This window comes from Cyprinus carpio, chromosome A8 (assembly GCF_018340385.1).
Source record: "Cyprinus carpio isolate SPL01 chromosome A8, ASM1834038v1, whole genome shotgun sequence".
In the NCBI taxonomy this organism is placed as follows: domain Eukaryota; kingdom Metazoa; phylum Chordata; class Actinopteri; order Cypriniformes; family Cyprinidae; genus Cyprinus; species Cyprinus carpio.
This window is the reverse complement of record NC_056579.1, coordinates 3,969,566-3,994,117: the sequence shown is the minus strand read 5'-3', so window position 1 is coordinate 3,994,117 and position 24,552 is coordinate 3,969,566. Positions and strand designations below refer to the sequence as shown.

Sequence of the window (24,552 nt, the reverse complement as noted above, 5' to 3'; positions counted from 1 at the left end):
TAAAATTGAAGTCAAAACAGAACATACAAAATTAATAAAATTCAATTAATTATCAAAGACTGTAATAGTATATCACTGACACTAAATTAACACAACGTTGCAAACTGAAGAATGAAAATGTGCCGGTTTACCTTGATTTAATTTCAGTCACTATATTAATGATGGAAAACATGTATAAATATTTTACAAATCAGTGACATTATTGCAGCAGATGAAAGCATGGAATATACAGGTACATTAAAAGTGAACAAGTCCGTCATTGGCATACAGTCAACAGCAATTCATTTTACAATCACATTTTATAAATCTAAGGTAAACTTACACACTACATATTTAAACGTATTTAATATTTGGAACTGATTTTAGAATGCATGTTATTTTGATTTATTATATTATGATTTGTCTCCTAGCAACACAAGTTTGATCGGAGCAACTTGAAAGTCTGGTAATCTGTTACTCTCAGCGGGTGTTTACAAGACAGATTTCAACTGAAAACTGAAAACTTTTTATGCGTTTTGGCTCATCATTTAAACAGTAATTCAGTTTCGGGTGGCCTGAAAATGCACATTTTTGAAAACAGTTTTCAAAGCGCAAGTTTCTGAAACTTTTTAATAACACCAATGTCACACGCATGCGTATTACGTGTTCAGTCTATAGGCATTCGCGAGTTTGTACTTACAGTAAATGTGTATGTGTGTGGTTGTGTAAAAAGTGACATCGCCAACTACTGGCCTGGCATGAATAATAGTGTAATTTTTGTACTGTAATAATTTTGAGATCATTGTCGTATGTTTGAGAAACTTTACAAAAACCCAAAGGAAAAACCTCTGCATTTTTAGTATAATCGTTGTCGTGTAAAGGTACCCCTCAGTTGTTCCAGTTTTTCTCTGTAACCATTTACAAAATCAGCGAATGTATGATGCCTAGTGTTTAAAAATTTGTTCCGATTTTAAAAGTTGTATTTCAGCCTTTAGACAGTCTGTGTGTGTGTGTGTGTGTGTGTGTGTGTGTGTTTTTAAATACTTGGTTTAAACAGACTTAGGCCTCTTGCTGCTTTTCAGTGTCTATACCATGGTGACTGTTTTAAGGATATTTTTAAGGATGTTTTAGGATGGTGGAGAACTGACAGGAAAGTTGAGGTTTCTCCCAGGGTTTTTGCTTTTTCTCTACTTCTGCCACCTTGTGAAGTTTTCAGTTTCCTTGCCGTTGGCTTGCTCACTGGGTTTTACAAGAAAGATATATGAAGGCATCATTTTCTTTTAATTGTACTTTCAAATGAGGACCTTATGTAATTTTATAGGCATTATTATTGCAATGTTTTCCTGCAACGATGCTTTGAAACGTTGTCCATTGTGAAGAGTGCTATATAAATAAAATTGACTTGAGGGAACAGGACCGGGACATGTCATATCGTTTCACCATATCTGGCTCTTTTGAACTCAAAAAGCATGTCCTGTGCAGTCAGGTCCTTAAAACTGCTCTGACGATAGGACATCTCTTAATACAAAATTTGCATATGAGTCAGGGGGCATGACTAATTCAGTTATTATTATTATTTTTAATAATCAAATGTTGAGCATTTTTTAAAAAAAAAACATTAAATTCAAATAAAAATATTTTTATGTAATTTTTAAAATATAATTAGAGTTTTTTTATACAATCACCCTTGTAAACCACTCAGATGGCATGTTAAATCTCTTACTATCAGTCTTAATAGGCTGAATTTATTGTTATTAAGAAGTTAAAAGGCTTGTTAGTTTAATATATTTAAACTCCCATGACCACATTTCACCTCAATGTTTATAAAACAATCATACAAAAATACATCAACACAACTATACACATATATATAAGCAGATCTCTATCCTGAACTTTAGGAGAATTCACAAATGTGAATATATTGTGCAGTTTTAATGTCCTCGAATCTTCTCATGGTCTGGCACAGTATTGCATCTTTTGAGTGAATTTAATCTTTTTATTTCCATGTCCCCTGGCAGGACGTCGGTGGTTATACGGGGTATCCATATCTGCTGTCATATCTGAGCGGAGGCCTGTGATCAGATGCAAGCATGCCGGCTTCCCTTTGGACTCTGCTGCGTTCGGTGTGGGTACTGCTGCGACCGGATCCGGACCCTGTGACATCGGCTTTGCCAACTGAGCTGTAATGGATCCCCGGATGGCCGTGATAATTAAGTACAGAGCGGAAGCTGGAGTGACGGCTTCCCGGGCGACTATCGGGAGCTGGAGCATCCTCCCTAAAATACGGTAGAGGAAAGGAACATGTTAGCCAAATACTGTATATTTATACCCGAAGTAGAAAAAGGACACACATATACATATATCCAGTTGAGAGAATCACTTGATAATTTGGTAATTAAATTCCATGATTATTGTAAAAAAAAAAAAAAAAAAAAAAAAAAAAGATCAGTAAGATCTTTGAAACATGGAAATTGGTTTAATGTCATTTGAGTTGAAATGACTTGTACAACCAAGTTTATTATACATAAATTTCAAACAACAACTGATCTTAGAAATGGAAATAATGTTTTTATGTAGTACAATATAGCCCCAAAGTTGATGATTTTCATCCTAATTAAGCCAAAATATGTAATTTAGCCTGTATGATTCATACAAAACCAAGGATTTTTTGGCATGTGGGTGGTTGGAGGAATCAGAGCAAAATTTTTACAAGATATTAATTCGTCAACACAACACTAGCAAAGAGTTTTTGCATTTCAGGAGATATGGAATATATGTCCATTTAAACATCAACCTCATGCACTGAGCCTGAAATCAACACTTTAGCAGCACTTACATTGACCAAACTTTACAGTTTTATTCCTATCTATATCTGCATATTTAAAAAAATACGATTTCAGAAACTTGTCATACAAAACAGTTGTCTTGATGTCCATGTGATTAATCATTTTGTGAAGTATGGTGATGTCAATTAGTTCAAATTTGACCCTATTCAACTGTGGTGTCTTGTCTTAATATTCTTGAATAGAGACAGCAAAGGCATTAATAATGCATGTTCTCACTGCTCATAATTAAAAAGTACATATAACTGGACCTTCTGGTGAAAACAACATGAGGTGAAATAATCCAGACTTCTCCAATCATTCTGCAATCACCCGCCCCTGCAAGCTCGCTTTTATCTGCCTCCATTTTTAAATGCAACACACACATTTCAACACTGAATCAACAACCGATGCATGCAGATAAAAATATATTTATCACGGCTAAGAATTGTTTCCCAAAAATTGAGGAGAAAAATTGTTTCCTCATTTAAACAATTCATTATCTTCTCTGGGCTTAATCCTGGTCACAAATTAAGAATTTGTTCCAAACTCTTATGAATTTGTTTCCTTGTTTTCATACGACATGCCCACATTTGGTAGACTGAAATGAGGAAACAAATTATTACATGTGGCCATGATATACAAAAACAAGGGAATTATTTATTTTTTTCCCTGCATGCTCCATATTACATCGCAATATGGAAGAAAGATCTGTCACTACTTCGTTTTTTTTATATTTCACTTTATAAAAAAATATAAACCAGCAATATCTCACCTGATGTCATTTGCAAGCTCTTTTTCATAGCGCCTCTTGTTACAACAGCAAATCAGGAGCCAGATCAGCAAAAGGAGGAGGAACAGCAACAGCAATGCACCAATCACAGCTCCCACAATCACTCCCACTTTATTGGTTGCTAGAGATAAAAGATTCAGATATGATTATGTAGAGAAGTGACTCACTCTTAACCTGAGAAACAATTCATCTGAAAGTGCAGCTGAGGTTCCACACAATCATTAATCTTATGAAATTATCTGGAGAATATATGCGCTTATAAAAATATAAACTAATGAGTGAGTCTGCGTATTTCACTGAAGGACACATACTGCATAATGGCTCTTATAAACAGGTACGCTACTGCAGTTACCCTGAGTATGAGGTATGAACGCTGTACAGAAATGTGCTAAATGCACAGGAGAATGACTGCATCTTTTGATCCAAGATGATAACCAACTTTCTCCATTGGTTCAATAAGCATAACGAGACTTTTACTTACAAATGACTTATGTAAGAATTTGGACACTTAAACCATTTATATAGCCTAATAGATAAAATAATATTATAGATACAAATGTCTAATTGGCATCTGCATGTCAAAAGTCTCAGGATCTTTTCACCAACCTCAGATTTGTAGCTATTTTTGCCCAACGTCTTTAAATCAGCTGGTATTTGGGGAATTTTGATCACCAAATTGTTCAAGAAAAAAAGACTTTACACTATGGATATATATTACAGTTGTCGCAAATAAAGTGAAAATTAAACGCAAACTGAAAAATTTAGATCTGCTCATGTTGCGTCATTTCTTTTTTAGTCATTTTTACAGCATTGAGCATTAATACCAATCACACGAGATTCTGTTTAGCTTATGAATGCAGCAGCCAATCAGAGGCGTTCAGATGAGTCATCGCTGAAACTCCAGAGTTTTGTTCAATTCTCTCATCGTAAACAAAGCAAAAGTATGTACCATGTAAGTTAGAAATTTGTTTCACAGTGTAAACAGTTTCATTGATTACTGAGTTTTCTTAGTTACTGATAACGTGCTTTGATAATGTAAATGTTCTTCCCTCTCTTTCTGTATATGATTCATTCGCTGTTTGAATAACCTTGGAAATTAAAGCGCTGTAATAACTTACAGATTAAGTTGTATTAAAAATATTGCATGACATGACACCCATATCTGGTACAGACAAAAAAAGATGGCTTTATGGTGTGATCACACTAACATTAGGCTACTTTAGCCCTCCGCTGGAGTTGGATTACTCTTCACCTATGACCACAGGTTTATTTCTGTTAGTTTATCTCTTTGATACCTCATCTTTTCATGAAACATCTGTCTTTCTGTCAGATAAATGACATTCGATTTGAGTTCTTGTTGTCTGATGCCATTGACATTCAGACATTAAGTGACGCTTATGTTTGCAAATACATTCCGGATCCACCCATACTTACGGTTATATGCTTGAAGGGCGTATGTGCATCGTTCAGTGCCTACTTCATTGCTGACCTCACAAAGGTACCTCCCTGTGTAGCTGTCGCTGTGGTTTCTGATTAGCAGCTCTCCGGTCTGGGGATCTTCAAACAAAAGAGCCATTCAGAATGTGCAGCCATTGCGAAAGGCCCTGCAGTGTCGTTTACAGCGGGTTGCACACAGAAAAACTAGTTTGGTGCAATGAGGCTCAAAAAATGTTTTTGTTTTCATCTGCAGCAGCTGTATGTGACTTGACAATGCACAGGCCTGAAGCTACAGGTTATTCAAGCGGTACCGAATATTGAACTTTTGCTTGAATATTTGCTAAGTAGTGTTGCACTAGACCTGTGTGCACCGGTGGGAACTCACTCTGTGTTGCGGTTGGTGGCAGGTTTCCGCTTTCTTTGGTCCATGCATATTTTAGAGGTGATGAACCCTGGGAAGATTTGCAGCGGAGCGAAACGGTTCCGCCCTTCTCCTCGCTACCTTCCACCCAGCATTTAGGGGGCGAAGGTCGTACTGAAAGAAACCAAAAGAAAAACAATCAGACATCATGGACAAAATCACATGGCTGATGCACTAACTTTATGACATTTGACATACATTCTTTAACCTCACATGCAGGTCTGACTGCATTCTTGTGTACAGCTCCAGTTTTTAAACCATCTAAATCATTCCTCAGATAAAAATCAAGTCCTACTCATTTTTATTTTTACTCATGGCCAGGTTCACATAGAAATGAGTCACATTTAAGTACCGTAGGTTGCACTTTCATGTTGACACTCAAATATGCAAGTCATAAAAGGAAGGAAGGACCATGAATATTCGAATGTTCAATATATTGTTCACTAAAACCATAAAAATATCTTTAGTTGTAATAAAAGCTAACTGAAATATAATAAAATATAATATATAATAAATACACATAATAAAACATTGAAGTAAATAATCCAGATGAACAAACAAACAAACAAACAAAAAAATGAACAAATAAATACATATAAATAAATGAATAAATAAATAAATCCGATAAATATAAAAACTTATTCAAAATCTTAAAAACTATAAAAGTATCATTATTTTTTATTGTTATTATTATATAAAAATGTTAAGTGGACAAAAAATCTAATATGGAACAAAAATTAAAAAATTATCTATTAATTAAAAATTATCATTCATTATTTTTGATTTCAGATTTGAACTCTAAATATGTCTCTAAAAATCCCTAAAAAGTGCAAAAACTATAAATTTACACACACCACACACACACACACACACACACACACAGTGGGTATAGAAAAGAACCCCCCCCCCCCCCCAAAAAAAAAAAAAAAAAAAATCACATCTTTTTGCTCTGCAGCTAGAAATGAAGACGGACACAGTTTTTGTTGACTCAGTGATTCTGAGTTGGAAAAAGGATCACCCCCTCCTAAAATGACTGACGAACTCAATCAGGTGTAGCTGATCACCTTCTCAGTGGCACACAAAGTCATTTGACTTTCAACTGTGATGAGCTGTAGTCATTTTGATTAGCTCAGCATGAAAAGAGCTTTCCTGGAGCATTTCAGTCCTTGGTAGTGCAACTGAAGCAAACAATCAACTATGGCTGGCAAGGCACTGTCAAAACATCTCCGGGATAAAGTTGTGGACAGACACAAGTCAGGAGATGGAGCCAAAAAAGTCCAAAGGCTTTATAAATGCCTAGAAGCACAGTGAAGTCTATTATTATGAAGTGGAAGATATTTGGTACAACACAGACCCTCCCTGGATCAGGACGTTGCTCCAAACTGGATGAAAGAGCCAGGAGGAAACTGGTCAGAGAGCCGACCAAGAGGCCGACAGCAGCTCTGAAGCAGCTGCAGGAATTTGTGACAAAGAGTGGTCATTGTGTGCATGTGACAACAATATCACAGATTCTCCACAAATGTGGCTTGTATGGGAGGGTTGAAGAAAAAAAGCCACTTATTTAGCCTCAACACCAAACGATATGTCTGGTGGAAATCTAATACAGCTCAGCATCCAAATAACAGCATTCCTGCAGTGAAGCATGGAGGTGGAGATGCTCTGTTATGAGGTGTTTCTCTGCAGCAGGGACTGGAGCACTTGTCAGGACAGAAGGAAAAATGGATGAGGCAAAATATTGTTAAATTCTTGAGGAAAACTTGCTGCCCTCTGCCAGAAAGCTGTCAATGGGAAGAAGGTTTACCTCCCAACATGACAATGACCCAAAGCACAGCAAAACTGAGCACACAGTGGTTGAAAGGGAAAAAGCTGCATGTCCTTGCATGGCCTCGTCAGAGCCCAGATTTAAACATTGAAAACTGAAAATCTGTGGAATGATTTGAAAACTGCAGTCCACAAACACTCACCATCAAACTGAACTAAACTCGAGCAGTTCTGCAAAGAAGAGCGGGCAAATATTGCAAAGACTAAAGGCTGTAATTAAAGCAAAAGTGATTCAACAAAATACTGACACAAGCGGGTGATCCTTTTTCCAACTCAGTGATTCTGTTTTTTATTTGTTTTGTTGTTGGTGTTATATCTTTCACTTGGATGTTATAAGTTACACTGAGTAAATACAGCTGGATAAAACAAAAGCAGTGTCCGTCTTCATTTATGGCTGCAAAGCAACAAAATGTGATTATTTTAAAGGGGGGTGATTCTTTTCTGTACCCACTCTGTGTGTGTGTATGTGTGTATATAAAACACTAAACCGAAAATAGAATAGCCTGAAAAAAATACTAAACCAGAAAATTGGGAAGAAAAAGAAAATTGAAATCAAATAGAAACAAACTAATGTAAAACTTGGAAAACATTATGACACTGCACTCTTAAAAGCTGAGCACTGAGCCAGAGTTTTACAAGAGGGTGTAAATCACTGAGTCTCTAGACAGACGAGGGGGGGGGGGTTGGTCTGAGGTTACCAGAAGAAAACAGAAAGCAGACGTGAACAACAAGCGTTCACCTCACCTACCATTCCAGTCATGTTATCGTGAGCGACTGGATGAAAGAGGCAGGCTAGGGTGGAAAGAACCGGTAAAACAGAAACCCGGCAGCTTGATAAGAGTGTCAGAACCGGTCAGCAGAGTCACAGACTGAGCACATCCTCACCCAGCACTACTAAAGTGACTTTCCTCGAATCGACCCCCGGTGCCTTCTTCACTTTGCACTGGTACGTGGCTGTGTCCGAGACCTTGACGCTGGAAACGCTGACCGTGGCGTCGCCAAGGCTCGGGTCGCCAGCAAACTTCAAACGACTCATCAGGTCTGGGCTTCCTAGCTGGTACTGTTTCCCTCCAGTGTAGGATAAGATCTGTCAGACAGAGAAACCCGGCTCAGTGAGTCTTATCAAATATAACAGGTCTAACCACCTGCCGTCATTATGATGGAGTCTTACACAGATTTCTCTGAATCTCCACACACATCCCTGGAAAACCTGAGGTTAAGCAGTTTGGACGAGGTAGAAATGGGAGGAAATTACAAAATCCATCAAGATGATATGATTGATGAGGTGGAGACCGTGATCTCTATGGAGCTGAGAACACATTCCTACATTCTTGTCTTATCAAAAACACCAGATGCTACGTAAAGAAAAGCTGCACAGCATGCATTCTTCGCACCTTTCTTCCTTTATATATAGTTCATTTTAAATGGTCATCCAGTGTGACAAATATTCCAGTCTCTCAAATGATATGAGTGTTATTTTAATGCCATTACAATTTAGTACCAGTCACTGTGTTATTTTAGTATGATTAAGATACTATTATAGTTTTTTATTAATATTTACATTTTTTGTTGTTGTTATTATAACTTTTAAGTCAGCACAAAATGGGAATTCACCCTATTTTTTAAAATAAATTAGAATAATTTATTTTTTATATTTTAAATTTTAATTCTAGTTTGATAGTGTTTCGTCATTTTAATGTAAGTATAGTTTTTATTAATTTTTATTTTGGTTTTAGTTTATGATTTATATGATAATTTATTTTAGTATAGTGAAACTAAATGAAAATGAGGAATGTTATCTTGGCAACTAGCAGAAATAAAATAAAATGTTTCATTATATTTATTTTAATCCAATTAATGTTCATTTTATTTCTGTACCTTAACTTATACTAAATCTAAATATGCAACTAGCTGAAATAAAAAAAAAATATTTGTAATATTTTATTTTATTTTTAATAAACCATTTTTTTAATGTAGTTAATGAAAGTTAGTTAATTTAGTAAATTTAGTATGTTTTAGTTAATTAAAAAAAAAAAAAAAAATCTGATATGAGCACATAAAAACTGTTTAAAAATGTTATTTATAATAATTTTAGAGACTAGCTCCACATAGCCAATTACCCTTATGCCTACTTAGAAACATCTTAAAAAAGTGTATTTTAAGCATATTCTGATGCTTTCAAAAGAAGTCGGATCCATTTTCATTTTTGCTGTTTCTTAAAGATGCCAGTAACAAGTCAATACAATACAAGATGTGCTTTAATCTCCATTCTGTATCCTCAGCACTCTCTCACCAGCTCATCTTTCTGGGTCATGTCTTGACTGACACGTGTCCACTCAATGTCCAGGTCTCCGACATCGGAGGCGTCCAAACTGTATGTGCAGCCCAGAGTAACACTCTCCTCCTGAGCTTTCTTGAGCGTCTGTGGTCCTGAGGATGTCACCTGTACCGCCAAAGCTAAAGGTTCACAGAGAGAGAGATACGGAATAATGATCACTCAATTTACAAACACCTGTCTTGTCCAACTCAGAAAATGTGTCTTATTGAATAGAATTTTTCCCTCTATACAATAATTTAAATCAGTGGTTCTCATCTACTTTGCTTAAAGCCAGTAAGCATTTTTATTGTGCCATTTACTACTTATGATTATATGGTGTGCTGCATTTTATTATTTGCATTCAAAAACATTTTTCCTATCAGAACTGATCTGTTACTCATCATTTGAGAACCATTGCTGTAAAACATTTCTTGATTTAAAGAGCCCGTATTCTATGCTTTTGTTTGAAAGTCAAGGTTTCATGCACCAAAAACAGACTTATTTTGAATGCCATTTAAACAGGCTGTTTTTGCAACTGAACATTTAATATGCAGATTAGCTCTTTTACGATTGGCTAACCTGTTTGCATGAGAGATGCATATCAATGGAACTTCCAAGTTGTTGAATACTGATTAACATTTTGATATGTGGTCATGTGCTCATAGTTGTGATGCCACAACTGTGATGATTTCTGAAGAAACTATTTTATTTATTTATTTGTATTTTTTGCAGCTTAATTTCAATAATTGGTATGAGGAAGGAGTGGCATGACATTTATTTCAAAAGTGCACTTGTTTTCTATGATGTGCACTTTCAAAAACAGATCAAGAGGAGAATTTGCTAAAATGAATCATGGCTGCTAATAGTGCCGTTTATTTGCACATTCTGTTCTGTCTGTGATAGAAAGTCTGCTAAGTGCAATTTCCAATCTTGCCAGTTCTGAGTGCTAGAATGTGGAGGATGATGCTGTACAGTGCAAATTGTGACAGTCTGCATGCATCACTCTACCACAATGATCCAGACACCATCCATCGCTCTTTAAATGCTGAAAGTGCACTTGACAACATGCTGAATCTGGATATATGGTGGGTTGTAACTCTCTTCTCCATTATTTGATGAATTACCTGAGCCATGATCTCTAGATAATTTTTCACAGGAGTAATAGCATATCAGTAACTGCACCAAGCGGAATTCTGGAGTAAATACGAAAGATTCTAAGAAAAGAGTTGTTTGTGAATACCACACATTTTTGTGCTGATGCTCGTCAAACAAAAATATGTTCCAAGAAGTTTTTATTAATGTTTCCATTAGGATGTAAAAACATTATTTCTGAATGTTTTCTCAACGTTCTAAATGTTCAGATTTTCATTAAATGTTTTTTTTTCTTGTTTATACAAAGGGAACATTCTTTTTGATTATTTTGCAAATATTATGGGAATGCTACTTTTGAATGTTCTCTGAAAATTCTGAAACAAGTAGCAACATTAAAAAAAGAGAAACATTCAATGAATGATGTATAAATAATATTTTTTGTGCTAACGTTTTGAGAACATTTCAAGCTAATAAAATGTTCTACAAACATTGTGCTAACGTTCCTGCTAAGTTATGAAAACATTATTTAAATACGTCCATTTTTAAAATAATATTTTTGACAATTTTTTTTTTTTACTTCGACTTTTTTCAACTTTTTACTTCGATTTTGCAAACAATATGGGAACATCACTTATGAATAGAACTTTCCATTTTATCATTTAGCAAACTTTTGAATGTTCTCTGAACCTTCTGAAATAAGAAGTAACATTTAAAAACTGTTAGATGAATGTCCAACGAAGATGTTTCAAAAAAATAAAAAGTAATTTTCTTGTGCTAACATTCTGAAACAGCTTTGAGTACAGATGAGCAGTCTTTGCTAGATGCTTCTGCTATTTATTCATTTAATTTATTTTTGAAGAAATGCTACAGATTGTCGGGTTCATCTTGTTCTTAGCAACAAGCAACAGAATATGTCAGATGACTGTATCATTCCTGTAAGTATTGCACATTCACACAAAACACAGGTCTGTGCAATTAACGGATCGTCTCTCAGCTGGAATAAAAACGGTCCAAGCTTAAATGTGTTGAGCAACATGCTGGGTCAAAACCCTCTGAGAGCAGATGTATGGTCAAAAATCACGCATTTGCATGCTCTGTAATTTTAGTGCATTTAATATTATGCAAATCACTCTCACCGATAATGAACGACCTTATTGTTTTATGCATGCTACATCTGCTGCTTTTTAAAATCTGAAATGCACATGCAAGTGCATTGAAGTGAATCTCAGATCCAGTATTATTCAGTGCTAGAATTTGCATAAAGTGGAGTGGGAGGCCAGTGCAACTTCTTAATATGCAGGGTTAATTTATGCATAACATGGTCACACTTAGACTGCCGTAGAAACTCGATACAGCCCACACAAAGTGAAGAGAAAAGTGACCTTTAACACAGAAAGCCCTCAAAGAGACTGTTAAATAAATAAATAAAAGTAGTATTTTACACACCTGCATGATTTAGACATACTGCAGTGATGTATAATGCAGCCAAAGGTAAGGGGAAGTTAAACCAGAACTTGCTCATAGCCAAATGTCAGCTTTTCTCACAGAAAACCTGGGGAGAGAAAAAAAAAAAAGAAAGAAAAGCACAGATTGGCATTGTCCTTTGCTGACTAGACACCTCATTTATTACTGTGAGTCATCTGATTCTGATAAGGGTTACACGTATGACAAATTCCAATGTCATTTTAGCTGGAATGAGAAAGTCTTGAGTTTCGATTCAAAAGTGTAAAAACAAATCACTAATCACTCTGAAGCACAGAAAAATCAAATCAGCAACCAAAGATGGATTGTCTCTGACGAATGTGATCTGTATAATATGTGTATGTATATGTACATAATAGACAAGAAATAAGGAAAAATATCTAAAAGCATATAAATAAAAATGTAACTATATATATACTTAAAAATATAACTATATATGTATGTATAAGTATAATAAACCTGTATTTCAATTTAATTATAGACATCTTGTCTGTTTTATAAGAAAAAATATCTAAAAGCATATAAAAATATAACCATTATATATATATATATATATATATATATATATATATATATATATATATATATATATATATATATATATATATACACACACACAGCAATGTTTTTTTTTTTTTTACATAATATTTAAAAAAATCATTAAAAATAATTTAAAACAGGAAATGTCCATTATTAATTGACAAGTGTGTTTGGATATTTTTCACCAGATGGGCAAATCCTAACATCTCAAACACTGCCTGACTGATATTACTATTTGCATGCATGTATAATATGCAAATCCCTTAAGACTCAAACATTGTAATGCTTGAAACATGAGGTAGAGTTATTAAAACAAAGGACTTGTTACAATCTCAAACCATCGAAACTGTGATTCTTATCTTTGTCTATAAATCATTTAAGGAAGAAATCATGTGCCAAAGTAGCTGCCAATAAAACACACAGTAATAAAACCTAGAGGAAGAGATTCCCCTGAAAACTGAATACAGTTTAAACATGTACTTTACACACACACACACACACATCTGGTTTACTATCCTTGTGGGGACTCACAATAGGCATAATGGTTTTTATACTGTACAAGCTGTATAATCTATCGCCCTACACCTAAACCTGCCCCTCACAAAAAACCATCTGCATGCTCAAAAAACTCACTCTGTATGATTTATAAGCTTGTTTCCCCATAGGTCACCACAATGACATGAGTCCCCATGAGTTGGTGTGTATTCAGGTTTAAGTCTCCACCGGGATAGAAACACACACACACACACACACACACACACACACACACACACACACACACACACACACACACACACACACACACACACACACACACACACACACACACACACACAGCTTTTAATTCAGTAAGCCTTCTTTGAGCACTTGCTTACTGATGGTTTACAGTAATCATTTTAGTCTCATAAGAAATTAAATAAGCCAGAATCTGGCCATGGAGGTCAGAGCAGGCAAGGATTTCATTTCTGTTAGCTTTTATAAAGAGCAAAGTCCAAACTGCAGTCCTTCCTTCCACAACCAACTTCAAAACTTCAGTTCTTTTGTTAACATTCAACTGATGTAAACTCAAAAAAGGGATTTCTGTGAAAAAAATACAAATTACCTCTTAACGGAACAACCGAATTCAGAGTAGTCCAACAAACACAGCGGTGCTGTCAGGTGTTTTCTTTGCTAGTTCCTCTATTCAGCTCTTACTCTCACCTGAAGCAGGTAAACAGGTGTTTCCTCTAAGGCCCCTCCCCCTCACAGCACTCCACCAATCACAGCTTCAGAATCACAAACTCAGTGTAACTTGCTGCTGACCAGCCCATTTACACCTGACATGTTTGATTTGTGATTCGTTGCCTCTGTGTAGGAGTTTGAGCTTCCATTGCAGAGTGATTCCATTTGGATTATCTAATGTGAAATGTGTTCAAAGAATCACAGTAAGTAAATGGATTAAATAAGCCATTTCGGATCAAACCATGAGACTGATTCAAACGCAGTACATTCACATTAAAGCAGTGCTTCTCATCTGGGTTAAAAACAATGGTAAATACAGATAATACAATATAACTTGATATATAGCCATCCATTGACATTTTAAAGGGCAGATTCACATATTTTCCTGCTGGTTTTAAACTGAAGGTCTTTCATACAATCACACATGGCATTTTTGGTGCAAATACACCTGCCATTTGATAATATGACTAATACTTATTCAGTATTAGTGCATGTACTGTGTGTTTGGTTGATAAATCATACTGTTTATGGATTTACAAAACTGTGGTTGTGCCACGTGAGTCTTTTTGCATTTTGTTTGGTCTGTACAATTCAGGGTAATTTTAATATTTTAATTTTAATACATTTTGTTTACTTCCAAAAACTGTTTTTGGCACTTTTCTAACGCAAAATGCAAAACCAACTGAGAAACACTGCGTTGAAGTGTGCCGTATGTTGCATGTGTTGCACATTGCATGATTGTTTGAGCTTTGCTTGGTTTTTGTGATTATTTTTATTTTTTATACTCACATATATTTTTATATTAAGCCCAATAGGCTAATATGTCTATGTTTAATTTGGAAATGAACAGATGCATCTTTAGGCTGCTGTAAAAATGTAAACACTGCAGTGTTATTTCACAGGGGAATCAGATTGTTTGCTCAGCTCTGCTCAGACACTTATTATCAAAGACAAAACATGTACAATACTTGATTCTCCTTGCAGTCACTGTAGGCTATGGATATGTGCACACAGACTCAGATGAAGTCTTCTGTCAATCAAGAACTCTTTTGATCATCGACGCCTCCCACAGCTACACACAGCCGTGGATATGCTGATTTGATCACCCTGGCAACATCACGAGCCACTGAGGACAAAAACACAAGGTGAGTGTGAATGTGTGCACAATTCAGAGTTTAGGAATCGGGTTTAATTCATGAGTCTGAATTTGTTTATTTTTTTGCTGGTTTTGTCTTTGTGCTCCAGAAATTCTGTTTCTCTCTGTTTTGAATTTAGGGGCTGGAAATGTTTTTCCAGCATAGTCTATAAAATGACATTTGTTATTAAAATTAATGGCATTTAACATGTTTATGAACTAATCTTAATTAATATGTATATTTATTAATATTATGTTATTGTTATAGTTATTAATAATTGTATTAATTTGTATTATTTTATTATTGTTCAATATCATTTAACCTACACAAAAAAATTGATATGATCAGTAAGTCTTGGCAATGTAAGTTTTTACATTACTTAAACTCATCAAAATAAATTGACCAATTTCAGCTTTTTTTCTTTTTTAAGTTAAATGAATATATATATATATATATATATAAGTTGGTTTAATAAATTGTCTGAAGATTTCAATGGTTTACATGACCAGAGTTCTGTATTTGAGATTCAGACTGATTCATTACACAAAAGAAGTGTTCTTCTCATGGCAAACTAGGAGATTTTTCCCCCTCGGGCTTTGCTTCATGGCCGACAGCCTCTACACAGCTAATCGATGAGATAGTGGCCACTGATAATTGGTGCCGATTGGGAAATAAAGACCATTTGATGTAGATTTCCCTGAAGACCTTGAGATATGAGCTTTAAGAATTCTTACTTCTCCTTTTCAAGTACAAATAAAGCATCTTCTTGTGGTTTTCAATGAAGCAGTTGATCCAGTGAGCTCAGTGAAGAAAACATTGACTCAAGATGACGTGCCCATACTTTACAGTCTTGTATATGGTGTGATGCTTTGAAAATATCTCTGCTTTTTGTTTTGTTGTACAGATACCATCTGACCTTAAAGAACCACCATAGTTCAAGCAATCAACTTTAAAACAGTACAGTATTTTCAATAATCAGTGATGAAGTGTCATACAGGCACAGCGGCGACAGGAAATCTAGAAACACTTCAGCTCATGAGTCAGTAGTCAGCTGGAGAAGTTTGACCCATTTTGAGTCATAAACATGATTTCATACACACAACATATGGAGTATTTCCAGAAACACTAAAATATTTTTATAACTGAGGCTTGAAATTTCACCTAGGCTATTAGTTTATAGATATTTAATGAGTTTTAATAAATGAATGTTTATTTTATGGACCATGGTATCTCAGAATGATACTGACTCCCAGTGTAATTTATTTTTACATAATAGAGAAAATATACTGTCCATACACATTATTGTCATGAGACACGTTTTTATTTTATTTGACATTATTATGTTTGGTAAAGTACAGTATGTTTGTCCTTATGACAATGGGATTATTTGAGTTGTTTTTGCATGTGGAATAAAGCGTAGGTTAATATATTTTGCTGCATGAAACGTCTTTTCTGTTTCTGTGTCTTAATGTGAGAAATGCTCCACATATGTGCCTCCATATGGAGTCCTGGAGGAAAAAATTAATTCCCTTGTAAATCCTAGATAAACTTGTGATGGTGGAAAACACATGGGTCATGACTCGACTCGAGTCACGTTCAGTGAGGGTCTGGCAAGCATTTCTTTTTGATTTATAATGTAATATGTTGCAGTTAACAGCTCATACATTTTATTTACACATCAAAGACAGGGTTAAGTTGACAAGTGTTCACTTTGGACCCTGCTGACCCCTACTGGTGTGGATGCAATGACACACAAAAGTGTTTTTGGTTAGCAGTGCATTCACAGGCATATGTGACTCCTGTAATTTTAAAGTGTTAAGCTGAAAGTGTCTGTAATATGTACTCTCTGGCAAATGGGCAGCGTTCTGGCAAGGTTCTCTGCAAACATTTCTGCATTAACTTCAATAGAACGTTTGCTCTATTACTTATCTGATCTTTAGTAATGTTCTCCAAACATAAGCACACAAATATCATTTATACATTCATGTTCATGGAACTTTTTTTTTTTTTTTTTAAATGTTATTTCTCGTTTTAGAAAATTTAGAGAACATTCAAAAACGTTTCATAAGCTCTGCAAAAGGATCAAATAGAATGTACAACATTTGCATGAAACATTTTAAAACCTGGAACACCCATGAAACAAGTTTGTATTCTTTATATTGAGCCAAGAGGACAGTCTGTGACATTTGACCAACCAGGGAATCTAAATGTCCTCTTGCTATGTGAATTCACAGGAACATAAAGTTTTATCGCACCTTAAAACAGCTGTTTCTAGGCCACTGATATGAGCCGTGATCATTTGAAACTTTGTTGTCTATAGTACTACTCATTTCCCTAGGAGCAAAACATGGATAAAATGACATGGTACACCTTTAAATTGGCTTCCGCCTTCCATCTGAGTGTGATTCAGTCAGCATGAAAGTGTTTTAACTTGAGTTATTGGGGTCACATAAGGTAAAACACACGGGGAAATGCTGCAATTGTCGTCCCATGACTGCTCTCACTCAAATGCTAATGGAGTCTTTAGAAAGCGAGGCTGATGCTTTGTTCCTCATTGTGCCATTGAATGCAAATGTTGGATTGATTGGACTGCTGCCACCTGTTGGCTCCCCTGATTGATTTCACAGAGTGCTGCGCTGCTTTTGTTTATTTGCACATTTGGTACTGAAGCGGAGAAGGTTGCTCTGTGGTTTCCTTCTGAAATTCCCCAGCTGGTCAGAAAGCCGCTCTTTTGAGTAATGAAACCTTGAATTAGACTTTTAAAATGAAAAATGAGAAACAAAAACTTTGGCAAAAGCGCAGTCACCTTAATAGGCGCCCTTTGTCATTAAAATCGTTCGAATTGAACTTATGCTCCGTTTGATGTGCCTTGCACAGGGAGAAACTGTGTTCAGTTGCAGCTGCTCTATTTTTGTCTGCGTTGTGAGTTTCTTAATAAGCAGAGTCATTTATCTTTGCCATCCGTAGATGGATGCAACGACAGCTCGGCAGGATGCCTATTAGTAGGTTTGCTGTAGCACTGCAGCACCAGCATTGGACCCGATCAAACCTTGATGTTCTTCTGCTGGAGAACAATGTGTGATGAGAGAGGCAGACAGGAAGAGGGGACATCAGCTGACAGGGCTAATTCTGTAGAATGGGAGATGACATGTAATTATGCGGCATCGATCGGCAGGGAATACGCTTCATCATGCTGTGACTGTACTTTGGTATTTTGGCCCATGGGTTCTCTGAAAGTCTGAGTCAGAATAGTCAAAAAACCTTCGGCGTTCATTAAAGCAAAGAAAGAAGTGACGCGTCACAGAACACACCCTGATTTGTGTGAATGCCACAGTGTGGATAGATGCATGTGTTGCATGGCTGTACGTCTGATGTGATTATATGCTTTCGGCATGTTAAGATGTTCTAAACGCCATGATAATGCAAATGCCTGTATGTTGCATGCGTCTCTTTTGCACTACTTTTCAAAACTCTTAAGTCGTAGAAATGTGGTTCCAAATCAGTTAAGCTCATTAATTGAATCTGACTCAATTCACAATACCTTGAATGTACAGTAGGCTGGGATTCCAACTGAGAGCTCAACTTATTTAAAATCTTATCTTAATTTGGATTCATGGCAATTCTAGACATTACTATCTAGTTGTTTGTTAGGGACTCTCCCGCTGGCAGATGATGCAGATCTTGCAGTTTTGAGCTAGACAACTAATAAATTAGTATTAAAGCCTATTATCTAAGCTGTTTATGTAGTTTGCTGTAGTTTTGGTTTAGTTACATGGACAAGGAAAGGATGAAAAAAGATTGTTACCAAAGCCGTGATTTCTTCTTTTTTTTTTTTTTTTTTTGCATTACCGTTCAAAGTCATTGAAGTCTTAAGTCATTGAAACGTGGTTCCAATTAAGTTAAGCTAATTAATTGAATCTGGCTCAATTCACAAGACCTTGAAAGTAAGCTGGAATTACAATTAACCACTGAACATTGTTTAAAATCTTATCTTAATTTTGATTCATTTCTATTTTAGGCATTACTTTTAGCAGGAGTCTCCCGCTGGCAGATGTTGTACATCTTGCAGTCTCTAACTGCTTAACTAACTAGTGTTAAAGTCTTTTATCTGCAGTGTTTATGCATGCTGTAGTTTGCTGCTTGGCCAGTTTGAATGCCTCTGGTTTGGTTTAGAAAACCAAAATAATATGCATTTTGTGTGTGTGTGTGTGTGTGTGCATGAGCTCCTAACTGAACATACACTATCATTCAAAAGTTTGGTTATGCTCACTGTGACTGCATTTATTTGATCAAAAATACAGTAAAAACATTAATATTGTGAAATATATTTACAATTTAAAATAAGTGATTTCTATTTAAATATTCTAAAATTTAATTTATTCCTGTGATGCAAAGCTGTATTTTCAGCATCATTACTCCAGTCTTCAGTTTCACATGATCCTTCAGAAATCATTCTAATATGATGATTTGCTGCTCAAGAAACATTTCTTGTTGTCAATGTCAAAAGAGGTTTGCTTAATATTTTTTGTGAAAACCATTTTCCAGTATTCTTTGATGAATAGAAAGTTTAAATAACTTTTGGTAATATTATTAATGTCTCTACTGTCATGTTTGATCAATTTAAAGCATCTTTGCAGAAGAAAACCATAAAAAACTGAAACCAAATGGTTGGTTGCTAGTGTGTGTCCATTTAAATCTTTAGAGTTTAGAACAATTGATGAAGGTTGCATTCAAGTGAAAACAAGTTAAAAACAATGTATCTGACTGATCCATGCATGACTTCTGGTAATGAGAGGACACAAGCCAGGTGCGGAAATAATTAGTATAATGACTGTGACTTTTGACCAGCGTTCTCTTCCTAAACCCAGTGAGCTTCCTCCACAGGCAGCATTTTAAGACTCCACAGACCCTCCTGCCAAAAGATAGCCCACTTAAAGGAATAGTTCACCCAAAAATGAATATTCTGTCATTAATTCAGCCCAGAAAGGTAGTAAGGACATCAGTAAAAAAAAAGTCCATGTGACATCAGTGGTTCAACCATAATGTTATGAAGCTACGAGAATAATTTTTGTGTGCAAAGAAAACAAAAATAGTGACTTTATTCAATGATTTCTTCACTTCTGACTCAGTCTCTGCCGCCATTCACGAGAGTACCATGACGCATGCTTGTGCATTCCTCTTCTTGTAAACAAGGCGCAGCGCATGAGGGTTCTACGTCAGATCACCGGCTCCTTCGTCAGCAGCACCACATGCATGTGTCATGGTACTCTTGTGAATGTCAGAAGAGACTATTTTAACGATGTTCTTACTACCTTCCTAGGCCTGGGAACGTTCTGTTGCGATGCTGCCATATGCAGGGTCATAAAGCTCTTGGATTTCATCAAAAAAATCTTAATTTGTGTTGTGGTCTTACAGGTTTAGAACGACATGAGGTTGAGTGATTAATGACAGAATTCTAATTTTTGGGTGAGCTATTTCTTTAATTATGCTCCCCACTAAGATGCCTAGTTTTTGCCAAACTCTAAGGCAGCCTTTTTTATTGCTCCCAGAGTGTGCATTCCCAGAATGTATTGCAACAAGCACAACAAGCTTACTTGTATTAAAATCAGTAGTCCACTTCTCCCAAAAAGAATAATTTTATTATTCATAGAGTTGCCTATGTAGAGTGTTCAAACCAGCCACAAGATCCATTTAAGCTAGGATGCTGCCCTAAAAGGCAGCTGTCTGTAGGCAGCTCACTAGAATTTGAGTCCTACAGTTGATAACCTGCAGTCTAAAATCTTGAAATGGGAGCTGTGTTGTGCCTGAACAATTTTCAGAGTAATTGAACACTGATTAGGGTCTGATGGCATCTGTGTAGACTCTGATAAATGCAATGGGTTTGATGCTCAGTTTATGCCTTTATTTCCAGACTGAACTATGCATCAGAGATTTTAGTTAACTATTGTACTTTGAACTATCTTTTATGTCTTCGATCATAAAGGAGACTTGACTTCAATTCAATGTTCTCTGTTTACTTTACTACTAGATCTGCTTGAAGATGCTGGTTTCTATGAAAGTCAGTGCTGGCACCCTTCATCGTATGGTAATTGTCCCCGCTTGCGAAAAGGAGGGACAGCGGCCAAATAGGACTGGATTTGATCTGCGGCCAGGGCTCTACTGATAACCCCATCTATCCTAGTTGATTTGGCAAAAAGGGCCTCACTAATGACACCAGAGGGGATGTCCAAATCACTGGTAAACAACAGAACACGGGTGAAAAGAAATAAATGACCTTTTCAAATCGGCAGGGAGGTTGAAAATGTCTGAAGACATGCCAGGAGAGGAAGCTGAGGTTTGATTGGAGCTAGAAACGGGGAATACAGGTCCATATTTTTCTTGTGAGGGAAGGATGTCGCTTCAATGAGCCGTACACCTGAGGAGCGCTCAGTCTTTAAATGATTTTTATGTCACTGTGCACCTGTCAGATACTATTATACTATATATATGTTCACCTATTGTACATTGAGAATTCAGATTTTGTCCACAATATAATATAATTTAAAGGTGGGCACAATCTCGTAACTCTCAATATAATATACTATAAACATTTTACATTGGGAGTTTTTATTTTGTGTTTGTCTTGTAATTGGTGAGTAAATTAATATTTGATGAATCTCTTAACCCTTAATATAATATAATATAATATAATATAATATAATATAATATAATATAATATAATATAATATAATATAAAAGGTGGGCAGAATCTTAATATCAGTGTCTTGGACTTTTTTATTTAATAGTGAATAAATCATTCTGAGACTTTTTAGACTAGATAAAAATCACAATTTTAGCTCTTATTTTCCTATTTTATTTTCCTATGTGTAGTTTTATGAGAAAAAGGTATTTCTAAAAGGTAACATATTCTAAAACGTTTAACAAAAGATCAGATACATCTCGTAGACCTGAATAATAACTGACAGGTGCAAAAGACAAAGTGATGTATCAAAAATGCAGAATAACGTTCACAATTTACACACTTAAAAGATCTTGACATTTTGCATGACACTTACTATACATAAATGCAAATTAAAATTAATTAGATTGCACGTTGTCAGAATCATCTTGAATGGTAATGGCATTATAATTTGTAGTCGCAAATGCTATTTTCTCTCGGAGGCAATTCACAGAATTAGAATAGCTCTAGAACATAAGCAGGCTTTTTTTAAAAGACTCTCCAGAAGTAATTCATTAGTCTTATCCTGCATTTGAAGAGGGTTCATTGTCAAAATAGCCACTTGTATTTGGCTCTTCTGGTTCTCCTGTGAACAGTTTTAATCCCCACAGTGCTGTTCGGCCAGTGTCCAGTGTACTTATCATATTTGTCCAGCACAGGTGCCGGTTTCAAAAAGCTGATTTACTGGCTCTGACCGGCTCCGAGGAATTGAGCTTTGCTGAAAAGTGTCTCTAACAGTCTACAGCTGTTTTAGATTACACTCGCTTAATGTTGCTTTGGCCTCTGTTTAGCCTTTTGATATTGGTGATTATAATTGTGGATATCAATTTATCAATATTTAATGCAGAGTATCGGACAGAAATTCTTTGTGTATGTGTTTTATTAATGAATTTTATGAGAAATTGTATATATATATATTAAGGCTGTAGTTTTAACACGGTAGTCTAATTTAATTAGTTATGAAAACTTAAGATCATCTTACATTTAAAATTTCGTACTGCTGACGAATCTATCTATCTATTTTTGAGTATCATATTTGATACATCAGGCTTTTTATGACTCATGTAATATGATATAGTGAGAATATGGAGTTCATAGTGACAGAAGAAAAACACCTCAATTTTATTCAGAGGCCCAAACTGAGGAGAACATATGCAGTTTGTTGCAGTTTGATGTTTATATGGCCAAAAAGTAAGATGGCATTCTGATTTTAATTTTAATCCAGTGAGATCTTCATAAAGCAGACTACTTACAAAAATGCATAGAAATAACCGTTTTCATGCTATATCTCCTAATAATGTCTTAGTAAGATGATATTTAAATGCTTAGTTTTAAGATCAGAGCTCTGTTTCAAAACTTATAATGCAATGCAATACAATTATGATTGAGAGATAAACAAATACACCTTCCTCAAAAGCCTGATGATCATATTTGATACTCATGATTTTTCAGGGAGATGTATGGATAAGTGTTCATCTTGAAATATTACTAACAATATAAGTTATGATGTTTGTTTTAGAAAAATCAGTGAAGATTTAACAGCAAAAAGACACCTGAAGATGGACACTTTTACAGTGTTTATGCTAAAATAAGTATAAACTGTACTGTGTACCGCAGTGTTTTTAGTTAAAATTGGATAATGTTAATAATTTAGAGTTCTTAGAAAATCTATGTTTTAAATATGAAACAGTAAGCTTTATAAGATTGATCCTTATGAATTTATTACAATGCTAAACCTTTCGGAAATGTAACTTCTGATGACGGATAATTGAAGTGATTTGCTGGCATTTCATCAACGGTTCTTGTTGGTTCATGACACCTGAATAGAAAAATGGTCTTAAATGTATGCTGAAGGCTGTGCGTGTGAAAGCATCTCATGTAAACCATGCTGTATTCTTCAGCAATGCTTGCATCTATTAGAAAAAGACCAAAAAAATGCTGTTCTAATTTCTCAACAGATCAAATTTCATGAGCATCAATGATTTTTCCCATCTCGCCCGTCTTTCCTTTCACAAATATCCCATTTCCTTTACAACAATATAGCGTACCCCCTCCACACTTCCTCTCTGACAAGCATTTTCATCTGTTGTGCTTGGCTGTCTAGATTGATGAGAATAGCTTTACTGTTTGACAGTCTGTTAGAAAACATTTCAAGGGAACGCTCTACTGACGCCCCGATATGGAAGCGCTGACAGCTCGCTGGTGACCCACCGCTGAGGTTTCTGAACACTGAGACGGTTCCTGCCTCTCATCTACATAGTCACACCAACAGCTGAACGCGGTTTTTGTCTGTGTGTTTTCACTGTGACTGTAACTCACAGGCAAGTCAGCTATTGTGCGTACACACACTGATAATGATACTGATGTCGGTGTTACTCCGATTTGGGTCGTGTAATGGCAGAATACTGGGTAATTATGAGAATATATCAACCCGGTTTGAGAGTTTTAATTATGAACAGATAACACTATTCAAATGGCATTTGTTTTCTGAATTATGTTTGAGTTAAAACAAAGGACGTCTGTGATTTCATGTACTGATTTCAGTGGGATCGAGATCGCTGTTGTTATTAGTTTTGTTTGTTGTGTGTAGATACTGTATTTTTATACTGAAACCCATATTAAATAAGTTTAGAATGAATCCATATATAACAAACTTTTTATGTGAACCCAATACTAAAGCAAGAAGTTAAATGGATATGGCTAGATATATAAGATGTGGAATTGGTCACTCTGGACTCATTCATGTTTATTGAAAGGGGGAGAGAAACTGGTT

At 35.5% G+C, this 24,552-nt stretch overlaps 1 protein-coding gene and 1 long non-coding RNA gene across 2 annotated transcripts in view; one reads left to right on the top strand and one right to left on the bottom strand.

Annotated features, from left to right (window-relative positions):
* Positions 1-1,019: 1,019 nt before the first annotated feature.
* Positions 1,020-13,953, bottom strand: vsig8b (V-set and immunoglobulin domain containing 8b). Its single transcript, XM_042761655.1, has 8 exons — positions 13,807-13,953; positions 12,129-12,234; positions 9,567-9,730; positions 8,159-8,360; positions 5,417-5,566; positions 5,029-5,151; positions 3,577-3,715; positions 1,020-2,255 (listed from the first exon to the last, which is right to left on the bottom strand). Exons 2-8 carry the CDS (start codon positions 12,202-12,204, stop codon positions 2,009-2,011), a joined length of 1,101 nt encoding a protein of 366 aa, XP_042617589.1. The 5' UTR covers positions 12,205-12,234; positions 13,807-13,953; the 3' UTR covers positions 1,020-2,008.
* A 34-nt stretch (positions 13,954-13,987) lies between these two features.
* The window catches only part of LOC122145895, a 121,617-nt gene continuing 111,052 nt past the window's right edge, over positions 13,988-24,552 (top strand). The window contains exons 1-2 of the long non-coding RNA XR_006160614.1: positions 13,988-14,128; positions 14,910-15,070. This is a non-coding gene — a long non-coding RNA (uncharacterized LOC122145895). The remainder of the gene's footprint in view (positions 14,129-14,909; positions 15,071-24,552) is intronic.

Excerpts from the sequence above, each read along its gene's own strand:
- vsig8b (XM_042761655.1), bottom strand. The coding sequence starts at position 12,204 with ATGAGCAAGTTCTGGTTTAACTTCCCCTTACCTTTGGCTGCATTATAC. Across the intron at positions 5,567-8,158 it reads AGTCACTTTAGTAGTGCTGG|TACGACCTTCGCCCCCTAAA; the intron begins GTGAGGATGTGC and ends GGTTTCTTTCAG. Across the intron at positions 5,152-5,416 it reads GCCACCAACCGCAACACAGA|ATCCCCAGACCGGAGAGCTG; the intron begins GTGAGTTCCCAC and ends TTTTGTTTGAAG.